This window comes from Rattus norvegicus, chromosome 16 (genome assembly GCF_036323735.1).
Source record: "Rattus norvegicus strain BN/NHsdMcwi chromosome 16, GRCr8, whole genome shotgun sequence".
Taxonomy (NCBI): Eukaryota; Metazoa; Chordata; class Mammalia; order Rodentia; family Muridae; genus Rattus; species Rattus norvegicus.
In genome coordinates, this window is record NC_086034.1 from 73,640,455 (window position 1) to 73,667,232 (window position 26,778).

The window sequence follows — 26,778 nt, forward strand, 5'->3', positions numbered from 1 at the left end:
GGCCCTCAGCCCCCCAGGTTATGCTACCAGGCTGCCTTTGCCTTGCACCGGACTTCCCACCCGCGGAATCCAGGCCTGGTCCTGCAGAGCCTCCTGGGGCGAGTTTCTCACTACTCCCTCGAGGACTCCTTGGACCCACGCGGCTGACATCACCATCCCCCACCCCCACCCCCCGCCCCAATGCCGCATCTCCCAGTGCTCGGTCCATGGGCTGACGATACGTACAATTGAGTCCAGCACATTTAGGTCTCGGATGTTGTCCGCCTGGCTTTACTTATATTTAAATGTCAATGTCTCTACGAGGGAGGCCTGCGTTAGACCGGACAGACCTGCCCTCTACTGACTGGGGACCTAGAGAAGTTACCTAATGACTTGGAGTCTCGGTTTCCTCATCGGCACCAGCACCGGGTTAATACCTATGGGTTGCTGCGTGGCTGTAGGGCAGGGCGCAGGAGTTCTGTCTGGTCACCCTAGACTGAACCTATTGAATCCAGCTTCTGTTTCCCACTGCTCTCTGTGCTCCAAGGGCCAGGCAAGCTGGGCCAGGGCGTTGGCGACCCTCTGCGCTCCGGGGGTGCACTGCAGACCGCTGGGGGCGATGCGCTCCTCTCTCCACCCCTAAACTCAACGCCCCCTCGCCCTCCGGGCAGCCGCAGCTTGGGCTGGCTGTAGGGTGCAGAGAAGTAGGTTCGGGACGTGACGGTCGCACACCCCAGCGCGGACACCTGCTGCAGCCGGGTTACATCCCACCAACCCCTTCTCCCCCGCCACCCCCCGCTGCTGTCCCCTTGAGGTCTCCGCACCCCTCTCCTCCCCCCCGGAGGCCCGAGGAGCATTGTACTCACATCCGGGGCTGGGTTTTGCTTTAATGCGAAACGTAATTAACCCGGAAAAAAGAGTCGAGAGACTGCCTTGGAGGACATCTGAGGGTAGGGGAGAAGTGTGCAGCAGGACAGGCGGGAGACACAGCTCGGAGGCGTAGAGCCCTGGGACCCGAGGCGACCCTTGCTGTGCAGAGCGCGGTGAGTCGGGCAGAGAGGCGCGCGGCGCAAGGGCCGGGCGCAGCGGGCAGAGGGGAGCAGGGCTCCTGGGCTTGGTGGCGCCAGTCCGGGTGGTGGACGGCGACCGGAGGTGGCCCGTGGGCCACCTCCCTAGCTCCCAGGAAAGCCCCAAATGCAGCCCCTCCTCCAGTGCACTGGCGCCTCCAGGGTGACCAAGGTCGCCACCGCCAGGGGTCGGGCTGTGGGGTGGGGCGTGTGGGGGCGGCGTCCTGCGGAGCTGCATATTCTCACGTTTGCAGCAGCGAAACTTCTCGGCGGTTCAAGCACAGGGGTAGTAGCCCCTCAAGGACTGCCCGGGAAGCGGGTAGGGGAGGAGCGCAGAGAACGTCCCAGGCAAGTCCCTCGGGCACGAGCTGGGTGCTGGAGCCTCTTCCTTCTCCTTCTCATTTCTTTTAACTTGGCGGGCCTAGAATGCTACCCCGGGGAGACTCCTCCTTTCGTCTAGTCCCGCCATGGGCTTCTGGGATTTCTGGCAATGGAGGTGACTTGGTGGAAAACGTAGGTCGGTGCCAGGTTAGGTAACCCTTTCGAGGGGAAGCTTGCCTTGCGTCTCCTTTAACGTCCGCGCTTCCCTGTTCTGCTCAGCCACAGAGACTATGCCGTTTAAAATTTAAAAGGAAAAGAAAAGAAAAGAACGAGAGATGGGGCCAGATTGTGTGGGGAAAAAAAAAGTATCCGGGCATGACCAGGGCACCCTTATTCACCTTCTGCCGTGGGCAGCTCTGCCCCGAATCTTTCACCTTTAAGGCTTCCTTCCTTCATGAGCATCTTCCGTTTGTAACTCCTTCTGTCCCCGATTGGACTCAAGAGTTTTTCCGAGGAGCATAACACTAGAGGAGGAGCAGGGAGGGAGACCGAACCATTGTGGCTCCTGGGAGCGCTTTACTTTGCCGTAGGGGTTGAAGTTCCAAAATAGTACTAGTGTTCTTAATATCTTTGATTAGCTCTCCCCCCCCCTTTCTTTGTGCCCTCCCCCACCCCCACCCCAGGAGGAGTACAAAGCTCTCAACAACAGCTAAGCAAAGGACATGGGAAGGGGAGAAGTTTGATCTCTAACTTGGTTGCATCCAGTGACTTGCTAATAATAATAACTTGGTAATAAGAAAGTATTGAGTTAGCAGTTGGCGAGCAGCTCAACCCGGTCTTTAGGGAGCTGTCAGACTGGCGAAGGACCCTGGCTATGCAGGGTGCCTAGAACATCAAACTGGAGCCCCTGATGTTTGGAGAAGACAGAGGAGGATTTTCAAAGCACAGTTAATCCCTGGCACAGCAGAGTTTAGCTCCCCTTGGGTGCTGCTCGGGCCAGGGTTCTAGCAAGAGTATAAAGTTTGTTGAACAAATGAATGAAAGCCATCACTAAGAGCAAACATGGGGCCTCAGGTTGGGTCACAGGACTTTTCTGTAGCTGTTGTCTTTAGACGGATGAACCCTTTGGGCTGTATCTGCAGACATCTTTCTACAGATTACCCGTACCTTAGTGGAGTTTTAGCTGGCTTACATGGGAGTCTTGCCCACCTCATAGCTGGCAAATTTCTAGACATCGATTTGGGAACTGCCTGCTGTTGGCGGAGAGCGACGGCACACCCTTCTCTCTCTCTTCCCTTCTATTAGCTGCTTCTCTCTTGTGTGAAAGGAAGTAGGGCCTGCAACCTCCCTCATGTCATCACAGTGAGCTGAACTCAGATCGCTTCAGATTGGGATTTTACTGGGGGGTGGGGGGGGTGGGACACAATCAATCCTGAACACAGGCAGGCTTTGGTTGTTGGTTGCTGCTGAAGCGGATCTGCAAATGTGAGAAAAGGGCAGCAGAGTGTATCTCAGGGATAGAGAGCCTGCTTTGCAAGTCCCCGTACCCCACCCCCTTGCCCTCCAGCCCCAGAGGCGGTGAGGGATGGAGACCAGTGTTAGGTCAAACCCCAGGAGAGCGGCGCTGCCTTCCTCCCAGGTGTTTGCTGCACGTGCTAGAACACTGGACAGACCAAGTAGCAGAAGTGTGACCATGCGTGCATCTCACTGATACTTCTTGGATTTCCTGTCGTGATACAGGTACACAGCTGGGCGATGTCCCCGTCACAGGCTGGATGGCTCAGACTGAACTGGATGTAGACCGCTATTGCTTTTTGGGGTCTCAGAAAGCAAGGGGGCTTTTTTATTCTGTCCCCTTCAGGGGCTTGGTTGCTAGGACTTTGGGCTGGGTACAGCGCTGCTCCTGTGAGTGAGGTCTCTTCCCCCATGAACAGTTAGGGCAATCTTACTTTCACTTTCTTGTCTGTCTTGGTTCCGCCGGGATAGGACTTAGCAATCTAATCTGCTAGGCTTTGGAAAGGAAGGAAGCAGAACAAACATTATTACAGTGTGACAGGCTGTGGGGAGAGAAAAGCCACTGCCATGCCCTGCCAAAGCCCATTACCAAGGGAAAGGATCAGCTAGAATGGGAATACAGGGACACCAACACTTGGGGGATTGTATTTGTGAGAACTTTGATGCAAATCTTGACTCCCAGAATCTCTCAAAACACATGCATTCCCACCGAACATGCAGGTTTAAACAACAGCTTTTGCCTGGTATTCACTGGTAAGCAGTTAAGAATTCTCAACACGGGTTGGGGATTTAGCTCAGTGGTAGCGCAAGGCCCTGGGTTCGGTCCCCAGCTCTGAAAAAAAGAAAAAAAAAGAAAAAGAATTCTCAACACATTATTTATTTAATCCTCAGAGCGATAGTCTCTATTGCAAATGAGGAAACAGGTTCAGGAGTTCATCGGCTTGTCCATGTTCGGACCCAGGTTCTCTTCACTCTAAACCCTCTAGAGCTTCCTGTGATCTGAGGCTGACAGAAATCAGCCTATTCTTTATGGTGATCTCTCTCTCTCTCTCTCTCTCTCTCTCTCTCTCTCTCTCTCTCTCTCTTTCTCTCTCTCCTTTGAAAATGCACATATTGATTCTTGTCACCTGCTTATCTAAGCCTTGCCACACCCAACCCTTCTTCCTTCCCTAAATCTAGAGACAGGATTTAAACAGACACTCGTAGGTCATAGTGTACACTTTGCAGAAGGGCAGCTGAGAGGAAACGTAATGGCACTTCCTTCTCTTTTGCAGTCCCCAGCAGCTGCCAGGAGGAAGCCCCCACGGTGAGCCTATTGCTCACTCTCCTGAGTTGGGGCTTTCAGGTTCTGAGCACGGTGAAGCTCAGCCTCTCCATGCTGTTCATATCCCAGATGTGGCTGCCCCCTGCTCAGGGACCTTTCTGAGAAGGTGACCTGATGAGCCTTTATTCTGACTGCCTTCTCTCCCTATGTACATGAGAGAAGAGGTCCAGAAGGTTTAAAATAGCTCATTGGCCTTGTCTTTGTTTGTCTTCCTTCCAATATTCTTTTCTTTTAAAATTTTCTTCCGACTAAGTATCTTCCTCCTCCCCCAAATCCTGGGATCCAGAGGAGGTCAGGCTGTCTGAGGGTCAAAGTGGCGGCACTCTTTCTGAACCTCCCCATTCCAGAAGATGTTTGCATTCCTCACCCATGCTTCCGCTGGGGACACAGGACCCGGTCGGCCGGTACATTCCCTTCCCTTCAGTGTTACTCCTCCACTCTCGGTTTGGAATTTGCTCTTGTGCCTCCTGCAAAATTGGAGGATCCTGTAGCCGGATTCTGGAAACTCATTCCCAGGTTCTGCTCTGTGGCCAGGCCAAGGGATGATCTGGGGAGCAGCTGTGCTGTGTGCTCTTTTTTCCCCCCAGGGCCGTTAGCCTTGCTAAGGCTTTGCAGATCTGTGGGCACACTGCGCGCTTATGAAGTAGGTGTGTACTCGGCTGCTGCTGCTCTTACCTCCACGCCCAGGTCCTGTCTGAGACCTCTGATGTCATTTCCTATATACTTTCTTCTCTTGTGAGTTTAGCAGATCCAGGTCAGAGTCTTCCCTCCTGTGGCTGGGGCTGTCTCTCCAGATCTTATGCTCTTGGAGGGGAACGAGGGAAGACACATCCAGAGCCACCATCTAAGCTCTTACTAGGTCATAATTCTAGAAAGTTTCTGTCTTGTTAACACGGACCAATGTGAAAAGAAATCTCTAAATATGAACAAAAAGGAATCTTTAACAAAATGCATTTTCTTACTAAAACATTTTAAGTGTGTGTGTGTGTGTGTGTGTGTGTGTGTGTGTGTACCCTTGTGTGTACATGCCCAGGGCAGGAGAGGCTGTTGATCCCCTGTGTCTGGAGTTACAAATGGTTGTGAGCTACCCTATGTGGGTGCTAAGAATCAAACTCTGGTCTCTTGAAAGAGTGGTAGAGCTTTAACTGCTGAGCCATCTTGCCAACCCCAAACAGATCATTTTTGAGCTGGGATTACAGAATATTCTTTTGTAGATTTCTTTTCTAAGATGGACGACACCATGTGAGGCAAGGTTTCTATTACTACTGTCTCTCGGCCCTGTTGACCCAACACACATCAGAATAGTCCAGCAAGTGAATCTCTCTTATTGCAAACCACGTTAACTACACCAGGAATCGAGGAGATGATACAGGCACCAACATTTCCTCCGTGTGTGTGTGTGTGTGTGTGTGTGGGTGTGTGTGCGCGTGCGCATGTGTGTGTATGTGTGTGAGTGTGAGTGTGTGTGTATGAGAGTGTGTATGTGTGTATGAGAGTGTGTATGAGAGTGTGTGTGTGTATGAGAGTGTATGTGTGTATGAGAGTGTGTATGTGAATGTGTGTGTGAGTGTGTGTGTATGAGAGTGTGTGTGTGCATGTGTGTGTGAGTGTGTGTATGTGAATGTGAGTGTGTGTGAATGTGTATGTGTGTGAGTGTGTGTGTATGAGACTGTGTGTGCATGTGTGTGTGTGAGTGTGTGTGTATGAGACTGTGTGTGTGCATGTGTGTGTGTGAGTGTGTGTGTATGAGAGTGTGTGTGTGCATGTGTGTGTGTGAGTGTGTGTGAATGTGAGTGTGTGTGAATGTGTATGTGTGTGAGTGTGTGTGTGAGTGTGTGTGTATGAGACTGTGTGTGAATGTGTATGTGTGTGATTGTGTGTGTATGAGAGTGTGTGTGCATGTATGTGTGTGAGTGTGTGTGAATGTGAGTGTGTGTGAATGTGTATGTGTGTGAGTGTGTGTATGAGAGTGTGTGTGCATGTGTGTGTGTGAGTATGTGTGTGAGTGTGTGTGTGTGTGTGTAGGGGGAGCTATGTCCATGCTAGGCAAGTATTCTAAAGCTGAGCCACACTCTGGCCCAAACCACAACTTTTTTCACGCATATGTGTTTTGTTTTGATCAAATCCATTCCCTGTTCCCTTCCCTTTAATCCCCCCCCCCACATCCCCTAACCTCATCATATCCTTACCCCCACCCCACCCCCACACTGAATTCACTTCTTGCTGCCTGTGTGTCCATGAATGTAGAAGCCTCCACCGGAGCATGGGCTAGCCTTGCAGTCATGGCTACTCTCATAGGATTCATGCCACTGTTATGCTAGTGGACAGGTCTTACCAGGTCAGCCATTGCTGTAGCCGGTAGGGTTCACACCAAGTAAGATTGTCAAATACTTTTCTCTTCCGGCATAAATAGAACCTCTGGGCACTATGAAGGGTTAGCCAGTAGGAACGAAGCTTCCAGGTCAGTACCAGCTTGACTTCTCCACATTCTATGACTCAGGTCCATGGTCTTTTTAGCAATAGGGTTGAACCATCAAGTTCTGGGGTACAATAAAGAGCACCCAATGGCTTGTAATATTTAGAGGCCTCTAGGGACCTCAGTGACCAACAACTCAAAAAGTGGTAACCTACACCTGATTTTCTTTCTGCTACTCTGTGGTGTCTGAGAGAGGCATTATCTCTCTGTTAGAGCTCTCTCTCTCTCTCTCTCTCTCTCTCTCTCTCTCTCTCTCTCTCTCTCTCTGTGTGTGTGTGTGTGTGTGTGTGTGTGTTGCATACATGTGCATTTTAGGAAACTTATTTAGTCCTGGCCAACTGCAGCTTGCATCATCTAATGACGCTAGAGTTTTATCTCTTTTGAGACAATGTCTCACGGAGCCCAGGCTGACCTCAAACTCAATATAGAGTAGAGGATGACTTTGAATTTCTGATCTTCCTGTGTCTACCTCCTGAGTGCTGGGATTACAAGTGTGCTCCTTCATGCCCAGTTCCTGTGGTGGAAGGGTTGCCATGGTAGGCAAGCACTCAACCATCCGAGCGACACCCCTAGCTCTCTATAAAGTTTTATTTCGAATGCGGGATTGTCTAGTCACCTTTTACTTGTTCAGCTGAATATTTAATTAAAGATTTTTAGGTTTATTTACTTATGTGCATGACTGTTTTGCTTCTACTGCCTGAACTAGGGTTTTGCATGAGTATGAATGGCTATGTGTTTTAGTTAGGGTTTGTGAAGAGACATCATGCCCATGGCGCTTCCTATATGGGAAACCATTTAATTGAGGCTGGCTTACAGTGTCAGAGGTTCAGTTCAGGATTGAACATGGTGGGACATGGTGGTGTGCAGGCAGACATGGTGCCGGAGAAGATCTACAGGAGGCAGGAGACTGTGAGCCACACTGGCTATAGCTTGCGCATATGAGACCTCAAAACCTGCCCTGACAATGACACACTTTGTCAACAAGGCCACACCTCCTAATAGTGCCACTTCCTATGGGCCAAGCACTCAAACACATGAGTCCATGGGGCCATTCCTATTCAAACGACCAAACCATGTCAGTGTTGGTAACCAAGTTTTTTGATGTTTCAGTTAAGCTGGTTGGCCAGCAAGTCCCCAATATATGCTTGTCTGTCCTCAACCCGGGGACTTGGGTTGCAGATGAGAACAAGTTGTACCTCAGTGCTGGGGTCCAAATCTAGTCCTCATACTTGCTTAGCAAGTGCTTTACCCACTGAACCATCTCCCCAGCTCTACCCACTGAGCAGTCTTTCCAGCCCTACCCACTGAGCTGTCTCCCCAGCTCCACCTTCGGTTTTGAGACTGGGGTCTTACAGGGACCTGGAGCTCACTAACTAGGCTGGTTGGCTGGGCAGGGAGCTCAGGACATGCCTGCACCTCTTCACCATTGCTGGGACTAGAGGCTTACACCCCTACATTTTGGGGATTTTAGGGTTAGGAGATTGAAATAGGTGTTTGTGACATAAGGACTGTACTGTCTGAGCCACTTCCCCAGCCCACTCCCAAGTTTTAACAAGGAAAAGCCATTGTGCTTATGGTGACTTTTCGATGTTTTTGCTGTTTTGAGTCAAGCCCGGTTTGGCCTGGACCTCATAGCAATCCTCCTATCTCAGCTGCCTAGTCATGAGTCACCACACCTGACTTCCCTAGGGGCTCTTACGAGGCTTCCCAGTTCCTTTCTTCAGAACAGTGGTCAGATATTGTAGCCAAGGCCTTAGTGCTTGGTTAGACCTGAGCGCGTGGACCCTCTTAAGATGACTTCAGAACAAACCAGCTGGGGAAGAATGAGCCTCTAGAGTCCTTGGGAGAAGGAAACAAGAAACCCAACTTAAAGGGTAGAGGGAGCCTACCCTTCCTGCAGGGATCTGGCTTTGGGTGATTAGGATCCTGATTTATTAGACGGGAGTCCATGAAACACCAAAAAGCTGCATTTTAGCTGAGATTGTGTTTCAGAATTACGGAGGATGGAGAAGCTCAACTCTGCTGCGGGGAGTGTTTATGGAATCACTCAGCCTTCTCCTCTAAATAAATTAGCACACATTTATTATAGAACATGTAGACAACTGTATACAAGACTGTATACACACGTGCACGCACACACACATACAGATACATGCTCACACGCACACACACACATAGACACGCACACATATACATGCACATGTGTGTGTACACACACACTTATACACATATACACATGCATATACATACATACACACATATAGACACACTCATATAGACACACACAACACACACACATATACACGCACGCACGCACGCACGCACGCATACATGCACACCACCCCAGAAAAAATTACTTGAAGGCAGTGTTAAAAACAGTTGTTCAATATCTTTAATATACTCAAGTGTCTGTGAATTGAATTATTTACTACTTGGTCATTGAGCTGTTTGGGTGATTTTCAACTATTTTGTTACAAGTTTGAATGCAGTTTTCATCTTTCTACTTCTGTTTATTTGGATAGAATCCTAAGACTAGAAATCCTGGGTCAAAGAGCAGGGACATTTTTAGCTGTCTTGTTACATATGGCCAAACTGCTTTTCAGAAAGGTCCCAGGTGTATAAAACTCCTAGGACCTCCCACCCCCACCCTCCCAAGGGAACTCCTCTGTTTTGAGCTCACTCTTCTCAGAGCTCAGCCTCCCTGGTGACTCTGTCTACTCTCCAGGGCGTGGTCTGCTTTCTTAGGGCTCTGTTGTATCTGTCTCTGTTAGGATACAGGGCCTATTAAAGCTCACAATTTCTGGGTTTGCATATCTAGTGGTCAAAGAAATACTTTGGGGTGGGAGCTTCTGGGGGCCACTCATTACAGGGTGGGAATGGGCAGCCTTGGGCTATCACAAGAGTTTCTCACTGTCTATGGTCAGGAATTCCAGTTGAATGACCAGTTAGCCCTCTTCCTGCTGCTAGTTACCCCAGGCAAACTCAGACAACTCTCGTTCTCTACATTTGACTTAAATATTTTTTTTTCAAATTAATTTTTTTCTTTTAATTCAGGATCTTACTATGTAGCCCTGGCTGGCCAGGAATGAACTTCATAGTCCAGACTGGCCTTGAACTCACAGAGATCTGCCTGATTCTGTCTCCTAACTCTTTGGATTAAAGGAACGTGCCATTTTTCATACTAATGAAATGTCTAACTTATTTTCATTTATAGTAATGCTTATAACTTAAGTTCCACCCGGGACATCTGGATCATCAAGAACTTCCCTTAGAGAGGCTGCTGCTATGTGGGCTGAGGCAAGCGGATAGGTGGGGGTTGAGGGGTTGGGGGTGGTGGACGTGAGCGGGGGGGGGGGGGGGGATTGGCCAAAGGTTTAAAATACACAAAATAAGAAACGAATTTGAGCATCCATCCTAACCAGTCACCATTATGCATTTCCAACTCGGAACTCAAGTAGTAAGAGCGTCAGTCCAGGGAAGGGCAGAGTCAGACATGGTGTGTAGGCGCGTGGCCATAGTACAGGCCTTCAATCCCAACAGAGGCAGGGGGATCTCTGTGAATTAGTTAACAGTATGCTTTTCATAGTGCGTTCCAGACCAGCCAAGTCTACACAGTGAGACCCTTTCTAAAACAAGGTCTAATGATGAATCGATTAGGTCTCAATAACACTAAATAATCACATAGCCGGTGCTGTAATCACACTACCCTTTAAAAATATCTATTTGCCTTTACTTGGTGTATATTAAAGTGTGTTTTGTCTGCATGCATGCATGTGCCCTGTGGTGCCTGGCGCCCAGATAGTTGGTGTTGGAAAGCAAGAACAAGCACTCTTAACCACAGACCAGTTTTTCTTTCTTTCTTTTTTCTTTGTTTTGTTTTTTATTGGATTTTTAAAATTTATTTACATTTCAAATGTTATCTCCTTTCCTGGTTTTCCATCCATAAACCCCCTATCCCATCTACCCTTCCCCTTCTTCTATGAGGGTATTCCCCTGCCCATCCACCCCTCCCTCCCCCTCTCCACACTCTGACATTCACCTACACTGGAGGTTCGAGTCTTGGCAGGACCAAGGGTTTCTCCACCCATTGGTGCCCAACAAGGCCATTCTCTGCTACATATGCAGTTGGAGCCATGGGTCTGTCCATGTGTACTCCTTGGATGGTGGTTTAGTCCCTGGGAGCTCTGGTTGGTTGGCATTGTTGTTCTTATGGGGTTGCAAACCCCTTCAGCTCCTTCAATCCTTTCTCTAACTCCAATGGGGATCAGGTTCTCAGTTCAATGGTTGGCTGCGAGCATCCACCTCTGTATTTGTCATGCTCTGGCTGAGCCTCTCAGGAGGCAGCTATATCAGACTCCTGTCAGCAAGTATTTCTTGGCATCAGCAATAGTGTCTAGGTTTGGTGGCTGTATGGATATGGGCTGGATCCCAGGTGGGGCAGCCTCTGGATGGCCTTTCCTTCAGTCTCTGCTCCAAACTTTGTCTCCGTATCTCCTCCTGTGAATATTTTTGTTTCCTCCTCTAAGAAGAACTGAAGCATCTGCACTTTGGTCATCCTTCTTCTTGAGCTTCTTGTGTAGACCATTTTTTTTTATTCCCCATATTATTATCTTTAACATAATCTTTAACATATGGAAAATATAAAGCAGAAACAAAGTTTTGGTATTATTTATAATAGTGAAAATCTGGCTCTAGACTCACTTATTTAGTATAAAGAAATGATTAAGTGTTGATGGACAAGTGGAGTGGTTATAACAATGCTTCCATATCCTAGTATGGAGCCACTGACTCCCTCCCACAGTCTTGACGAGCTGTGTGACAGAGCTGCCTTAGGCATCTGGGGATCCCCTCCCCCCAACACACACACACACACACGCACGCACGCACGCACGCACGCACGCACGCACACTCAGTTCATTCCTGATGTTATGTGCAGAGCTCTGCTTCAGATCTTTCCTTCTGTTGCACGGAAGCCCCATCTTATGTATCCATGCGCATGGGCAGTCCCTCAACAGACAACAGTTCTGGAGGAAGAAGCCTCCTTCTCCAGCCTCTGTCTTGAGGGAGAAGCAGGAACTGGTAAATCCTGCAGGCTGAAAAGGGGAACTTCAAAAGCCAGCATTCTTGGACACTATGCTGCCCAGCCCCAAGCCAGTCAGCTTTGCTCACCCGGGCAGCTGAGCGTGTTTTCTTGGATGTTACACTGGAGAGCAGGGCATGTTGACAGAGGCATGTAATCCTAGCACTAGGGAGACCGAGGCAGGAGGATCATCAGGAGTTAGACCACCCCGGGCTGCATTAGTTGAGCCAGGGCTGCACAGTCAGACCCTGTTTCTGATGAAAGTTGGAAGAGATTTCATCGGAGTACTCAGAGCCCTGTGGTCTCTGGAGTTTCTGCTCTTAGAGCTTATGTTAGCATCTGTGGGTGGGTGTCTCTCCCGTCCTCACCCAAAGGTTCTGTACCTTTCCATGCTTAGTGGCTTTGTCTTTCTTTTTTTTTTTTTTTTTTTTTTTTTTTTCCGGAGCTGGGGACCGAACCCAGGGCCTTGCGTTTGCTAGGCAAGCGTTCTACCACTGAGCTAAATCCCCTACCCCTGCTTTGTCTTTCTATTCAAGATCCCTGCTCCCAACAAGACATATATATTCCCAGGCATTCACAGCCTCTCGGGCCTTCTACCCACGACCCGGTGTGTGTTTTGGGTTGACTCCTGAAAACATCTATGCCCTTAAACGTGCTCCACTTTGAGACTGGCCCTGGGTAAGACCTCTAGAGTCAGTCGCTTTGTGCAGGGTGCCCCTCCTCCACCCCTCCACGGCCCTCACTTCTGCTACACAGTTAGCTTCCTTTTCAAAACCTCGTCTTCCTACTTTGGATCCCTTTCTCACCTCCTCTTCTGCTTCCCTTTTTGTTATGGTGGATTGTTCTTGGCTGTCTGTCTGCTTTATTCTTCTTGATCCCCACACCCCTTATGAGTAGCCATGAGATCTCCAGATGTCCGAGGCTTCTGTTGCTCTTTGGAGTTGACTGACACATGCCTGAACCACAGGGTTCACTGATAGCTCTCTGTGGTCCGCGTGTGTGTGTGTGTGTGTGTGTGTGTGTGTGTATGCCTGCATGTATGTGGCCCTTGTTTCCTGGTGTACCCTCTCAGTACTGCAGGCTCGTTGGAGAGTTAGAGGACACCCCACCCCACGGATAGAGCAAACCTGACCTGGAAACGGGTCCCCTTGTTTCCTGGGGCTTTGTCCCCCCTCTGGGCTTAGAAGGCTGGGATAGTAGGTTCTCTGAGTCTGTGTTGGGTCATAGGGTGCCTTCATCAGCCACCTTGAACTTTTACTTGGCCGCAGGGCTTCTGTGGCTGGGGCCATTGTAAGTCCCGCTCTGTTGAAGTGAGTCAGAGCTCAGTGGTTGGATGTTAGCTGGCTCTGGAAGTCTGAAGATGATATGACCCTTTGTAGCCCTGTGGGGCTTCTAACCTACTTCCTCACGGTCCCTGAGTCCAGACCAGGTGTCTTGGCTGTTTCTCTCCTCTAAGGGCTCTGGAGTTCTTCCCCTTTCCCGTAGGCTCTTAGAGTACATTCTGGAGGGATGAAGCAGCCAGGACATGTGGCTCTTCTCACATCGCCAGAGGCCCTGGAGTCAGGGAAGGTACTCCAGGCTTCTGGACTTGCGATTACTATTTTCTGTTCATTCCCAGCATGCAACTGAGATGAGTCAGGCAGGTGAGGCTTATCCAGGCCCTGGGATAAAGCTTACTTCATCCTCTTCCTCACCAGGCCCCTCCCCCTCCCACACAGGATAATATGAGCAGAGCCCAGGGAATGCATTACGCTGACCTGCAAAATCAAACCGGTGGGCATTTGGTGGCTGTAGGAGGCAGCTCAGGTTGTCATGGCAAAGTACCACAGCCAGAGAGCTGGAACAATGGGAAGGTGTTTTCTTACTGTCTGGAGACCAGAAGAGCAAGGTCAGGGGTGGATGTGTCAGGCCTGCCTTTCTCCTTCACTAGGAGAAGGAGAACCTCCTTCACTCCAAGAACCTCCCACAGTAGCATTTAATCCCTAGGCACTCAAGCTTCTTTATGTTTGAATTCCCGGATGTGTTTTGTTGATGTTGTTGTTTTTGTTGTGTTTTGGAGGTATCTTCTGAGAGAGTGTCTCCATGTGTAAAGTAAGTCACTATTACTTCCTGAGGCTTTGTAAAGAGTAGTAACCAGGAAGTGCTTCTCAAAAAATCCTGTAAGGTGTGGTACAACGATTATTCCCATTTCACAGGAACAGGAGCCGGGGTGCAGAAAAATCAAGAAGTAATTAGTGACAATATAGAATACCGACTAAGTTGAGCCTCTTGATACACGAGCGCATACTGGTGCATGACGAAGCTGACAACCCCCAGGTCACTGTGCTCAGTACACAGTAGGACCTCAGTTGATTCTAATGGGTTTCAATGACTGTTCAGAGTTGGTAGAAGTTTCCGGGGTCCAGTGGGGTAGCCGTTTGGTGCCCAGGGGAGGAAAGCTGGTAGCAAGGAGTCTAGCATGTCACAGAGGTGTGTCAAACAGGGACAGTGAGGCTCCTCCAGGCTCTAGGACAGAGCCTGCTTCCCCCTCCTTCTCACCCTCTCTCCCTCCTGTGGTGCAGGGTGATGTGAGCAGAGCCCAGGAATGCCTTATGTGGATCGGCAGAACCGAATCTGTGGGTTTCTGGATATTGAAGACAATGAGAACAGTGGCAAGTTCCTACGAAGATACTTTATCCTGGATACCCAGGCCAACTGCCTCCTCTGGTACATGGACAACCCCCAGGTGAGAAGCCACATGGGAAGGGGACAGGGCGGCTGCCCTACCCTCCGCCACAGCCGGGAGGGTGGCGGGGTGTGGATCTCTCTCAAAGGACCTCAGTAAGGATCGAGAGATCCTCCAACACAGGCCAATAGGTACATCTAACGAAGGGAACTTTCACACACTCAGTAGTGTGTGTGCTTAGCAGATAGGAGAATTTTGATTTAGTCCAGAGTAGGGTGCGTTAGACTGGGGGAAAGAAGAGAGAGAGGGAGAGGAAAACTGAGGAGCAGATCTGGGGGAGACAGAGTCTCTTAGCCCTAGATCTGTACGCAGGAATTTAATGCTCGGGAAAAGTCAGGCAGCAGTGTCCTTCAGATCTGACTCGCTTCCCCTCACCCCTCAGGGCTGTGGCCTAATGACTGCTCCTGCTCTTCCAGTCTGGGGCCCCTCCCTAGCCGAGAATATGATCTGGTTCCCTGAGCTGGACAATATGGGACTTCTTTGGTCTCTTGAATCAGGAAGTCATGGAGTTTTTGGTTGACAGTGACCTTCCAGGTCACCTGGTATTGCTTCCTCATGCCACAGAGGAGTCCTGGACTTTGCAATCTACCCCTAGGCAAGGAGAAGTCATTGCCTTAAATATCTTGTGGAGACTAGGCATAAAGATGAGGAACCAAGTCCCCCTGCGCCCGCCCCATCTGTCTCTCTCTCTGTCTTTCTCTCTCTGTCTCTGTCTCTCTGTCTCTGTCTCTGTCTTTGTCTCTGTCTCTTTCTTTCTCTCTGTCTCTCCCTGTCTCTGTCTCTCTGTCTCTGTCTCTGTCTTTGTCTCTGTCTCTTTTTCTCTCTGTCTCTGTCTCTCTCTGTCTCTCTCCATCTCTCTGTCTTTGTCTCTGTCTCTCTCCCTCTCTCCTCTATCCACTCTGTTTCTTATTTTTTTTTTTTTTTTTTTTTGGTTCTTTTTTTCGGAGCTGGGGACTGAACCCAGGGCCTTGCGCTTCCTAGGTAAGCGCTCTACCACTGAGCTAAATCCCCAGCTGTTTCTTATTTTTGAGACAGGGACTCTTTATGTAACCTTCCCTGTCCTGGAACCAACCATGCAGACCAGGTTGGCCTCAAACTTGCCGAGATCTACCTTCCTCTGCCTCCAGAGTCTCAGGATTAAAGCTGAGACCACCCTGCCTATCCTGATCGCTTTTATTGCTATGCCTTGGCAGAGGTTGGGGTTTGGTGACTAGAAATGATGATTCTTTGGGATCTTGGAACTTTTTCTTGTTCCACTGAGTGCTGTCATGTTCTTCCTTCCAACTGGTCCACAGCAGTTTCATGGAAGCGAGACCGTGAAGAACAGCATGTACCTGAACCGCAGAGTCATGGAATGTGGCTGTATAGGGACAGACATGAATGTTGGGCCTGTGGTGTGGGTCTGTTCAAAGGCTGAAGAGGAGAGTCTCCGTGTTAGGGGTTGGATATGTGCTTTAAGATGTGAACTGGGGAGTTGAGAAGATGGCTCAGTGGGTGAAAGTGCTGGTTGTTAAGTCTATGACCTGAGTTAACTCCTCAAGGTCCACATGGTGGAAGGAGAGAAGCACCTCCTGCAAGGTGATCTCTGACTGTCGCATGCCTTGTACACATTTGTAAGCATGTTCCCCCACCACATGACTGTAAACAAAATTAATGTTTTAAAAAGACATGAGGTAGAACAAACCCTGTGAATCCCCTGATCACTACCCACGTGCTAACCTCCTGTGTGTCTTCACTGCTTGTGCTTTGGGATTGAGAGCTGGATGAGAACGTTATAGATGCAGAAAACATGTAGAGAGGGTCCTGAATGGATGCTCCAAACAACCGCGCTCACATCTCGCCCAATGTCTCCCGTAAGGCAGCTGCTGACTTTCACTAAGCGCTGAACATCTGGACTGGATCCACCCAGGATCCAGAGGCTGCTGTGTCCTCTGGTCATCTCCCATCACCCTCAAGTCTTGCTCTGCCTTCCGGCTTGCTTGTCACTTCCCTGAGGACTTTCATCTCGATTAACCTTCTTTATGCTGTTCTCTGTGTTTGTGCTGTCCTGAACTAAGACTCACTTTCTTGAGGAGTCCTGCCTAGCTGCTGGCAAGTCCTGCTTTGTACCTACCAACCAACCTGTCTTTCCTTTGTTTATATATGAGTATGTGTGTGGCGGGCATGTATAAATGTTTGTTCATGTGTGTGGGGGGGGGTGGGCGGAGGGACATGTGAGTTTGAAGGCCAAACTTTGATGCCACTTTTCCTTCATTGCTTTCCACCTTGCATACTGTTATGGAGTGTCTCGCTTGAACCCAGACCTCAGTCATTCTGCTAGACTAAAGTAGCTTACCTGCCCTGGAGAACCCCTGTTTCTGCCTCCAGGGTACCTGACCACAGGCAGCCCAGCATTTAAAAAGGTACTGGGAATCTGAACTTTGGTCTTCCAGTTTGGGTGGCAAGTGCTTCACCACTGAGCCATACATCCAACTGGACCTTTGCTCGTATTCTGGGCCACAGAGAGTCTTGCTGTCAATCACAGGTCACCCGTGACTATGGTGTACTCATCTTGGGTCTTGAATATTGCCAGCTGTTAGGATTCCCCTTATTGTAACCCACCCTCAGTTAGATTGTCTCACGGGCCTAGACCTTGGGCTCACCAGCAACACCTTGGCTCTTAGGACTACCCCTGCACTAGTGTCTACCCTGCCTAAGACAGTCTTCTTTCCTTTCTGCTGGAGGGCTCTTGGGTTGTAATTCTTCCTGGAAGCAGGAGAGCAGAACCAGATGGGTCTTGCTATGTCTGTGACCTTTCAGAACACTTCTTTGGTAATTGTGTTAGTTATCGGCCATGTTGATGGCCAAGCAACCTCTCCAGATTTGAGAACGGTGTTTTGGTAAAGTGAGGTTACCATGCTGTGCCCAATTCTCTGAGCTTTTGTTTTACTCTGAAGGGATGGGCAGGGAAGGAGTTCCTGAAAGTGAAGGAGGTGGTGTGGAGGGGGGTGGGGGGAAGCATGCCCAGTGCTATAAGCCTGTCAATCTGACTCCCGTAGCCTGCCATTGCTACTCGCAACGAGCTGGTCATCTTGAGGTGGCTTTGTGAGGAAGAAAAGCCTGTGAATGGAGTTTCTGGTTAAGCAAGAGGAGGGGAGACACCTGAGGGGCTGCAGAGCTCACATGCTCAGGATGAGTGACATATCTGGGGTTGTTGGATGAACGTGTACTCCAGGCATCAGTGAATGAATAGGGGGCTGAGAGGGGCAGTGAATGAGCCACCAGAGATATGCCTTAGGAAGGGGGAGGGGGTTGATGTTGCTCTCCTGGGAGTAGGAACAGAACCCAAGCCCAGGACAAGCTATAGCCTGGGTCTCTGGGAATGTAGAGGGCCATAAGAAGAAGGTTACAGTTTGAGGACCCTGTAATATCACCCAGCCTCCATAATCTGGCCATAGGATAGGATGCCTTTCTTTTCTGGGGCAGAGGGGATTCTTGATGTGGCATTGTAATGACTTAGTTAGCATGGAGAAATAAGTCTTCAGAATCCAGGTGTCTGATCATCTCCTGTTTGAAAGTCTGCATGTCTAGTCTTGATGAGCCTGTCTCAACTCTACCACTGTTGCCTCCGTTGCTACTGACCTCAGTCTGTTTCCTGAGGGATCGCTGTACACCAGGCATCCTGTGCAGTGCCTTGTGCATCTCAGTAAATCCCCTGACTAAGTGTGAGTGAGCCCTTGGGACTGACATTCCTTAGTTCGGTGTTGAGCAGGCTGGAAATGTGGTTGGGGTAACGCTGTATCCTTGATATTCTTCACTTCTGTCTTCTCTCCTGATAGTTTGCTGGCTCCTGGAGATGGTGGGGAAGGTGACTTCAACCATGTCTCTGCCTCTAGGAAGTTTCAAGTTGAGGAAATAGAAATGACATTCTTAATACCTCAAAGCTGTAACAATAAATAATACTAAGCCATCACCACAAGACATCACACCCACCATTCATTGCTGGTGCCAGCGCCTGGATATCAGGGTTTTGGTTGGAGGAGAAGAGGCTGTAGTTTTCCATTTCTGCTTCTACTTGAGGAAGACAGAGCACTAGGAGGTGGAGTCTCACATGGGAGCTTCTCAGGTCTGGTAGACAGGAGATCAAGGCTGCAATCTTGGCCTGTCTTCTCAGGTGACTGGTGTTTTAAGCAAGTCCTTTCTATCCTGAAGCTTAGTAATGTTTCCTAACATGTATGTACTAAATTTGTCCAGTGTGTTAGATGTCTAAGTGTGGAGGCACCAGAGTGAGCAAGACAAACCCCCCTACCCACTGTAGGCAGGGAGATAGATGATCACATAGAACTGGGTCGAGAGATGGTTGAGAGCCATATCTTCATGGGCGAGGTAGCACCAGATTATCATCTTTTAATTTTCTTAAGCCTTTTTGGAGACAGTATCCTATACTATGTAGCCCAGGTTGGATTTATCCTTAAGCGTTTTTGGAGACAATATCTTATACTATGTAGCCCAGGCTGGACTTATCCTTAAGCCTTTTTGGAGACAGTATCCTATACTATGTAGCCCAGGCTGGACTTATCCTTAAGTGTTTTTTTGGAGACAGCATCTTATACTATGTAGCCCAGGCTGGACTTATCCTTAAGACTTTTTTGGAGACAGTATCTTATACTATGTAGCCCAGGCTGGACTTGAACAGACACTCTTACTTCCATTTCCTGAGTTTTGGGATGATGGGAATTTACCACCACACCCAACTGTGGCCAGATTGTAGAGGCTGTGTGATATTAGAGGGGCCATTACTCTGCATCATTCAGACTTGAGGAACATTTTTTCTTCATTTTTTAAAAAGATTTATTCATTTATTATATATAAGTACACTGTAGCTGTCTTCAGATACACCAGAAGAGGGCATTGAATCTCTTTACAGATGGTTGTGAGCCACGATGTGGTTGCTGGGAATTGAACTCAGGACCTCTGGAAGAGTAGTTGGGTGCTCTTAACCGCTGAGCCATCTCTCCAGCCCTTGAGGAACATTTATTTTGACGTGTTTTCATGTACAAGTCTTATTTAGCTGTTGTGTCACTTTGATCTAGTCAGAGTTGTAGAGGAGGGGAGGCAGCCATTATGCGGACATAGGCGGACACATGAGGTTACCTAGCTAAAAGATTTCTCTCAGTTAGGACCCCCAGAAGAAGTCCTTATGATGATCAGTCAGGTACCCAGACAAAGATTTGTAGACAAAATTCTTCATTAAAGAAATGTTTCCACAGGCCCTCCTAGAAGTGATAGGGAAGCCTGGCTAAGGAAGGAGGAAGCTCCTCAGGGCTGTGTGCTCAGGCGGGAGTCAGAAGGGAAGGCTTACCCTGGCCTTGAGGGAGCTCTTGGTGAGTTCAGCTTTAGAGCTGTCTGGCTCATTTATGTCTGTACTGACTACCAATGACCACAGCTCTGTAAACATAGTCAAAATGGCTTCCAGAAACCCCTAAGCACAGTGAAGGGAATGTGGAGGACCTGAGGAAGAGGGATCTGGACACAGCATGGACTAGGTGCAGCTTTGAATGGCAGTGTTTTCAATCATTGTGAGGTAAGGAATTAAGGTTTCAATCACAGATATCTGCGGTGCTAAACTAAGGATGACTTGAAACCCAATAGCTCAAATGGACCTTGCCGAGTGGACAGTACCAATGCTATGGATTAGACCACTGAATTGGCTAGTTTGTTTACAATTCAGTATGTGGGCAATATCGAGCAAGCAGACAAATAACTCTTTTGTTACTGCAATAATCATCTTTTTGCATCTTTAGGAATTTGGCCAATTTCTAAACTCATAATAGCATACTGTCAACTATAGGTGGAGAATAACAATATAGAACTTAGAATAGTGCAACTCTCCCTAAAACCCAGTCATTTTGCAAACAAGCAGTAGTTTTTGTTTGTTTGATGTTTTCAGTGCTGGGGGTTGAACCTTGGGTCTCATGCACATTAGGTAAGTGTTCCTCCTTTGAACAAGTTTTATTTATTTTGAGAGAAGATCTTGTTAAATTGCCCAAGCGGATCTGAATTTGTGTTTCTCTTGCCTTAGGCTCCTGAGTAGAGCTGCTGGGTTATAGGCACATACCAGTGTAGCACCATGCCTGGCCAATGGTTCTTGAAACACTGCCCAAATTTCCTTCAAATCACGATACTTGCAGAGGTGTGTGTGTGTGTGTGTGTGTGTGTGTGTGCATGTGCATTATATGTTGTGTGTGTGCATGTGCATTATATGTTGTGTGTGTGCATGTGCATTATGTGTTGTGTGTGTGCATGTGCATTATATGTTGTGTGTGCATGTGCATTATGTGTTGTGTGTATATGTGTGTATATGTATGTATGTATGTGTTAGTAGTGTATGTGTGTGTATGTATGTATGTATGTATGTATGTATGTATGTATGTATGTGTTAGTAGTGCTGGAAATTAAACTAGGACTTTGCATATGTTGGATAACTCAGGTACACTCAGGGCCTGGCAGTTTTCCTTTGAACTGAGTGTTGATCCCTATGACAATAGAGAAGCTGGAACACTTATGTGGCTGCTCTGCTCCATAGTGACCTATGAATGACGACCTGGGTTTCAGCTGCTCAGCCACACTGGTGTTCAGCACTGCCAGCACCCATCCACATGCTTAACTGCAAGACCAAATTCTATGGCTCTGAACAAGAGTAAACCAAAGCATGGGCATGATATGACATTTGATGGTGGCTTTCGTCAGGATTCCTCAGTAGAGTGTAACGTTTCTCCTTGTCCAAAAAAATAAATAAATAAATAAATAAATAAATAAAATTACTTTGGTATACTTCTTTTACACAGGCCAACATGCGAATTAAGGATCGTTATAATATCCTAAAAGATTGCATCTTTCCTAGCAAATCTGGGAGCCCAGTGAAAGACATTTGCTTTGTTTAAAAACCAACCAACCAACCAACCAACCAACCAAAGACTGAAAGCAGGTCTTTTCATTGGCCAGGCAAAGAATGCAGTCACAGCAAGACGGATATTGGGCTCATTTCAGTGGAAAGGCTACAGAGTGAGGGGAAGAGTGTATTAATATGTGTGTGTGTGTGTGTATATATATATAGTCACCTTAAAGGCTGAGTGAAAGCAATGTTTTAAGAGCGACGTTTTTGTGTCAGAAACTTCCTTTGGAAAAGTTTGGGCTCCATTAGTACTTTAATGGCTTCTGCATCGTTGGCTTCAGCTCACTCAGATGCTGAGATCCAGGAAGTAACTTCATTGAAAACGGGCAATGCCTTCACCTGGTGCAAATTCAGTGTAGAAAAGTGGGTGTAATGGCAACAACTCTGCCTCCTGCCCCTGTCCTCTGGCTGTAGCCCCTTGGCAGGCAGCTCTCTCTCCAGTATCTACCTACCAAGTTCACGGATAGATGGGCATCTTGTAACCTTCAACTCTTTCCCAGTCGGTTTGTGAAAGTCTTTTCTTTTTAATAGTCTTATTTTTTTTAAATCTTAGTTTGTAGGTTTTTTTTTTTTTTGAAAGATAGATTGGCTTTCTGTGGTTGATGACTGACTATATATATATGTGTCTTAGTTCCTTTCCTATTGCTATAACACAATGATTAAGATGACTTATAGAAGGAAGAGTTTATTGCAGCTCAAGGTTCCAGAGGGCAAGAGTTCATGACCATTATGGCCGGGAGTATGGCAACAGGAAGGCGTGATGCTGGGGAAATTTCTGAAAGCATAAATGTCGAGTCAACAGCCATGATGGAGAGAGGAAGGGATGGGGGGGTGGTGGAGAGAGGAAGACAGAGGGAGGGGGGAGAGACAATAAGAATGAATGAACATGAACTGGGCCAGGAGTGGGCTTTTGAAACCTCAAAGCCCACCCCCAGCAATGTTCCTCCTCCAACAAGGCCACACCTCCTAATCCTTCCCAAACAGTTCCACCAATTGGGGACCAAGCATTTAAATATATGTATCTATTGGGGTCATCCCCATTGAAACCACTACCTTGCACTCCTTGGCTCTCATGGGCTTGTGGCTACAGCATAATCAAATGCTTTTAGTTCAGTTTCAAAAGTCCCCAGTCTTTTAGTCTCAAGACTGTTTAAAGTCTAAAGTCTCTTCTGGGACTCAGAGCAATCTCATAACTGTAACCCCCTGTAAAATCAAAAAGTAAATTACTTCCTTCTAACATATATTAATATAGAATATACATTACCATTCCAAAATAGAGGAACACAGAAACAGCCAGGAAATACTGAACCAAAACAAGATTTAAAAACCCAACAGGGGCAATTCCAAATCCTATAGTTCTGTGTCTGAAATCAAAGGGCTTAGCTGACTTTTCCCTTTCAGCTTCGGGGACCATAATGCACTTCTCTCTGCTGGGTTGGTTCCATTCCCTGGCTGTAGGTCTCCCTGGTGGGCATCTCATCTCTCTGGCAGACATCCTGTGGCTCTGGTAATCTCCAACAACTTGAGGTCTCCAACTCGATTCAGTCTTCACTTTCATAGCTGTGTCTGGCATGGTGAATGGTGGGAACCAAGGGAGGACAGGGTTACTGACTGGGTGAGGGAGGAGAAGGTTAGACCAGGGGGCTGACTGTAGGAGTGATGTAGACTAATCAGAAGGGTAGCTTTTGTATAGCAGTATTTACGGGTAGGCCTCTTCACAGTCTCCATTTATAAAATCATATGCTTTTGTGGTTCTGGGAGCTTGGATCTAGTGCTCTGTGGATGTTAGGCAGGTGCTCTACCCCGAGTCTCTTCTCTGCTTAGCTAGAAAGTTATATTTATAAGCCAAAAAAAATGTAATGGGGTAAATCATAAATTTGTATATTTTAGAAGCCATGGATATTTTTTAAAAAATGACAATGCCCATGTCTCTGTGTGTATGTGGAGGTCAGAAATCAATTTGAAAGGGGGATTTGGCTTTACTTTTCCCTCATGTGAGTCCAAGGGATGAAACTCAGGTTATCAAACTTAGCCAAAAAACCCCAAACTTTTAAAGTATATGCTCATGCCTTATTTAAATTTCAAATCAACCAAATAACACTTAGAATTATACATCCCCATATATAATATAATTCAAATTGATAACCACAGGATTATAGCCAAGAGATTATGATCTTTGGGAGCCAGAGGGCATGGTTCTCTTATGAAGGAGGAGCCCTGGTGATATAGAGGAGTATGCTAGTTATATTAGACAAATTTAAGAAAAGAAAAGTGATAACACAGACCAAGTTAAGCGGGTCGGTAGTGGCTAATGTGTTTAGTCCCAGCACTGGGGAGGTCGAGGCAGGTAGATCTCTGAGTTCGAGGCCAGCAAGGTCTCCAGAGTGAGTTCCAGGCTAACCAGGACTGTTACACAGAGAAACACTGTCTCCAAAAATGAACAAACAGACAAGCAAACAAAAACAAAGACCATGTCAAGAGTACAAGTGTGAGGGGCAGTGGGCAAATCTCCTGATACAGGCAGTGAGCACCTATCAGCCTGGAGCTCTGTAGCAAGCTAGTCAGTCTGACTTAGTTCTCTCTCTGTTAAATACAGAAACATTGTTACATAGTATGTTCAAGGATGACTTTGAGACTTCTGTAATGTTTTTGGGGCCAGGAAAGTAAGAGGTGCTTAATAAATATTAATTAACTGCGAGCAGCAGGCTTCTGCCAGCTGACCCCTGGATGTCTGGTGAATGCTTTTGAATTTACTTCATTTTGTTTCTTTTGTGCTAATGAAATTCTTTGGTGTGTCAGCTAGTTATGAGCTGGGAGAGCTGCCCTGTTAGGAGACTGTAGGAGCAAACTAGTTAAACTCTAGCATCCCTGTGCTGCATTTTTGCCAATTCTTTTTCACTTTTTTTTCTTTTTTCTTTTTTTCGGAGCTGGGGACCAAACCCAGGGCCTTGCACTTGCTAGGCAAGCGCTCTACCACTGAGCTAAATCCCCAACCCCTCCAATTCTTAAATGATGGATAAAAGAGACTAAACATCACAATAGGTTAATGCCATGTTGCTTCAGCTAAGCTTTTGAACAGGATACATTGTAGTTGTTTTCTCTTTGTTTAAAACCACACGTTTCCCCCTCAGGGGTCATTCGAGTAGCTAGTTGTATTTTTTAAAAAATACACTTTGTGTATTTATAGTAAAATGTTTCATATCCACTGACACAGATGTGGAAGCTGGGAGAGGTTGGGGAGGGGAGAGAAGAGGAAGGGGAAATGACATTGAGTTTTCGGCACCCTCGGAGGAAGCTGGGTTAAAGAAAGGATGAAGATGCTTGAGAGCCATTCAGGTTCCGGAAAGCCTCAGAATCGCCTGCTTGTGGGCATCTATGAAGTTCAGGCTGGGGAATCAGGTTTGGGCGAGGGGTGCAAGGGATATGGAAGCCAACACACTTACACAGAGGATCCCTGTCCTGTCTAAGAAGGTGATAGCATAGTCAGCCAGGACTAGAGACCCCGGAGTGTTAAACCAGCACTTCGTCCTATGATGTTGACTGCCCAACAAGGGCATGGTTAAAATATGCATTTGGAACCGAAGAATGGGAGAAGCAGCCATGGGCACCATGTGGGCCAACGAGTTTTTAACTGGAAGTGAACCTACAGGGTGGAGGTAAAGAACGGCCCAGGGTAGCTGGCCTCGTTTATATTTAGCCAGTCTCATTCCAAGAGGACTGTGGAATGCAGCTCTCCCTTTTGCCGTCCTGCCACAGGTGCCTCCTTGTGAGCCTGGATGGTCTTGGCTTTGGTGTTGAAAGCTGTTGTTTTAGCCTACGAGCAGCCACGTGGGCTCACGCCCTGGGCATGAGATTGCTCCCTGGACTCGCTTTCCTTCTCCTACTGGCAGGCAGCAGCAGTTACTGACGCCTTCTGGACTCTTTGCTGCTGGCTGGGCACCCTTCTTCCTCCCTTCCCATCCCTCAACCCCTGATCTTTTGGAGCTTGGCACCTAACAGCCAGTTGGACTAGTTCCTGCCCTGCCCAGCCTGGGCAAGTCTCTAAGTGTAACCCTGTTCAGTGTAACCCTGCTTCTGTTCTTGTATTTACCTTTCATTGACAATCAACTTGTAGATAATTGTCTCAGGGGAAGTGGCCCTGGCATGAAGGAAAGTACCGTGGAGGCTCTGGCAATCTGAAAGGGTTGGGTTTGAGATCTGGCCTGACTTGCCATCTGTATGACCTTGGTCCAGTTGCCTCACCTGCTGGATCTTTGGCTTCTGTGTCTGAGAAATGGGACTGTGGAGGTAAGGTGGCATTGTGAAGCACTTAGCAGCATGTGTGGTACAGTAGTCTCTCAGTCTTATCTGTCTCTGCCTTGTTTCCCATGCTGCACTCTGCCGAAGGACCGTTGGGATGACAAGCTCTGTTCTCCCCGGGCTTCCTGCAGAAACCACACAGAAAATCATGGTAGCTGAAGAGCTGTCAGGACCAACATCCTGCTGATTGATGAATCTTTAGTTGGGTCTTCTGGCTGTTTCTAGACTCTCTGCTATTCTTGCTAGGAAGTGGGTAACAAAGTAAACTTGAGCACAGAGAACTGCTGTTTCTACAGAAGGACTCAAGGTGGAGGCACGGCTTTGTGGGCAGCTCAGTTCTTTCTTGGTCATGGGAGAGAATAAACCAAATATTTCCCAGTCTTCTGAGATCCTTGCTGGCTGAAGAGACCTTGAGTAAAATGCAAGGTGTTGGCAAGGTCTTCTTAAAGTCCCCTGTTAGTGCACAGGCACCTGTCCTGTTCCAGAAAATTCACTAGAAGCGTGCAGGTCACTCTTACTTATAGACCTCCTGCAGGGTGGTTGCCAGTTACTTGCTATAGTGCTGGGGCTTCCTTTTCCCACCGTCCCCTCTTCATAGCCTCTACCCAGAGGACTGCTGGTGCTGTGCTCCTGTTTCCTCTCTAAGGACTGCATTGTATTAGATCATCATACTATACCCCACGATGTAAGATAATTATGTGTCAATTAAAAAAACCTCCCCCCACCCCGAGCTGGAGAGATGGCTCAGCGGTTAAGAGCACCCGACTACTCTTCCAGAGGTCCTGAGTTCAATTCCCAGCAACCACATGGTGGCTCACAACCATCTGTAAAGAGATCCGATGCCCTCTTCTGGTGTATCTGAAGACAACTACAGTGTACTTATATATAATAAAGAATAAATCTTTAAAAAAAAAAACCTCCCCCAGGTGATTAACATACTGCCTTTCTAGAAGTCTCAGTCCCACATTTAAAGGTGTGAGAGAGGCTGGACATTATATGCTGGACATTCCTGAAGGAACTGGCTTCCATCCATAGCACCAATAAAGTACACTTTGCTA

The 26,778-nt window shown here is 47.8% G+C and overlaps 1 protein-coding gene across 3 annotated transcripts in view; it reads left to right on the forward strand.

Moving 5' to 3' along the window:
* The first annotated feature begins 883 nt into the window (after positions 1-883).
* Positions 884-26,778, forward strand: part of Plekha2 (pleckstrin homology domain containing A2) — a 62,731-nt gene continuing 36,836 nt past the window's right edge. Inside the window, exons 1-2 of one of the 3 annotated variants that reach the window (XM_039095213.2) lie at positions 884-1,022; positions 14,324-14,487. In XM_039095213.2, coding sequence (XP_038951141.1) covers positions 14,347-14,487 — 141 coding nt within the window. In that variant the 5' untranslated portion in view covers positions 884-1,022; positions 14,324-14,346. 3 annotated transcript variants of the gene reach the window in all.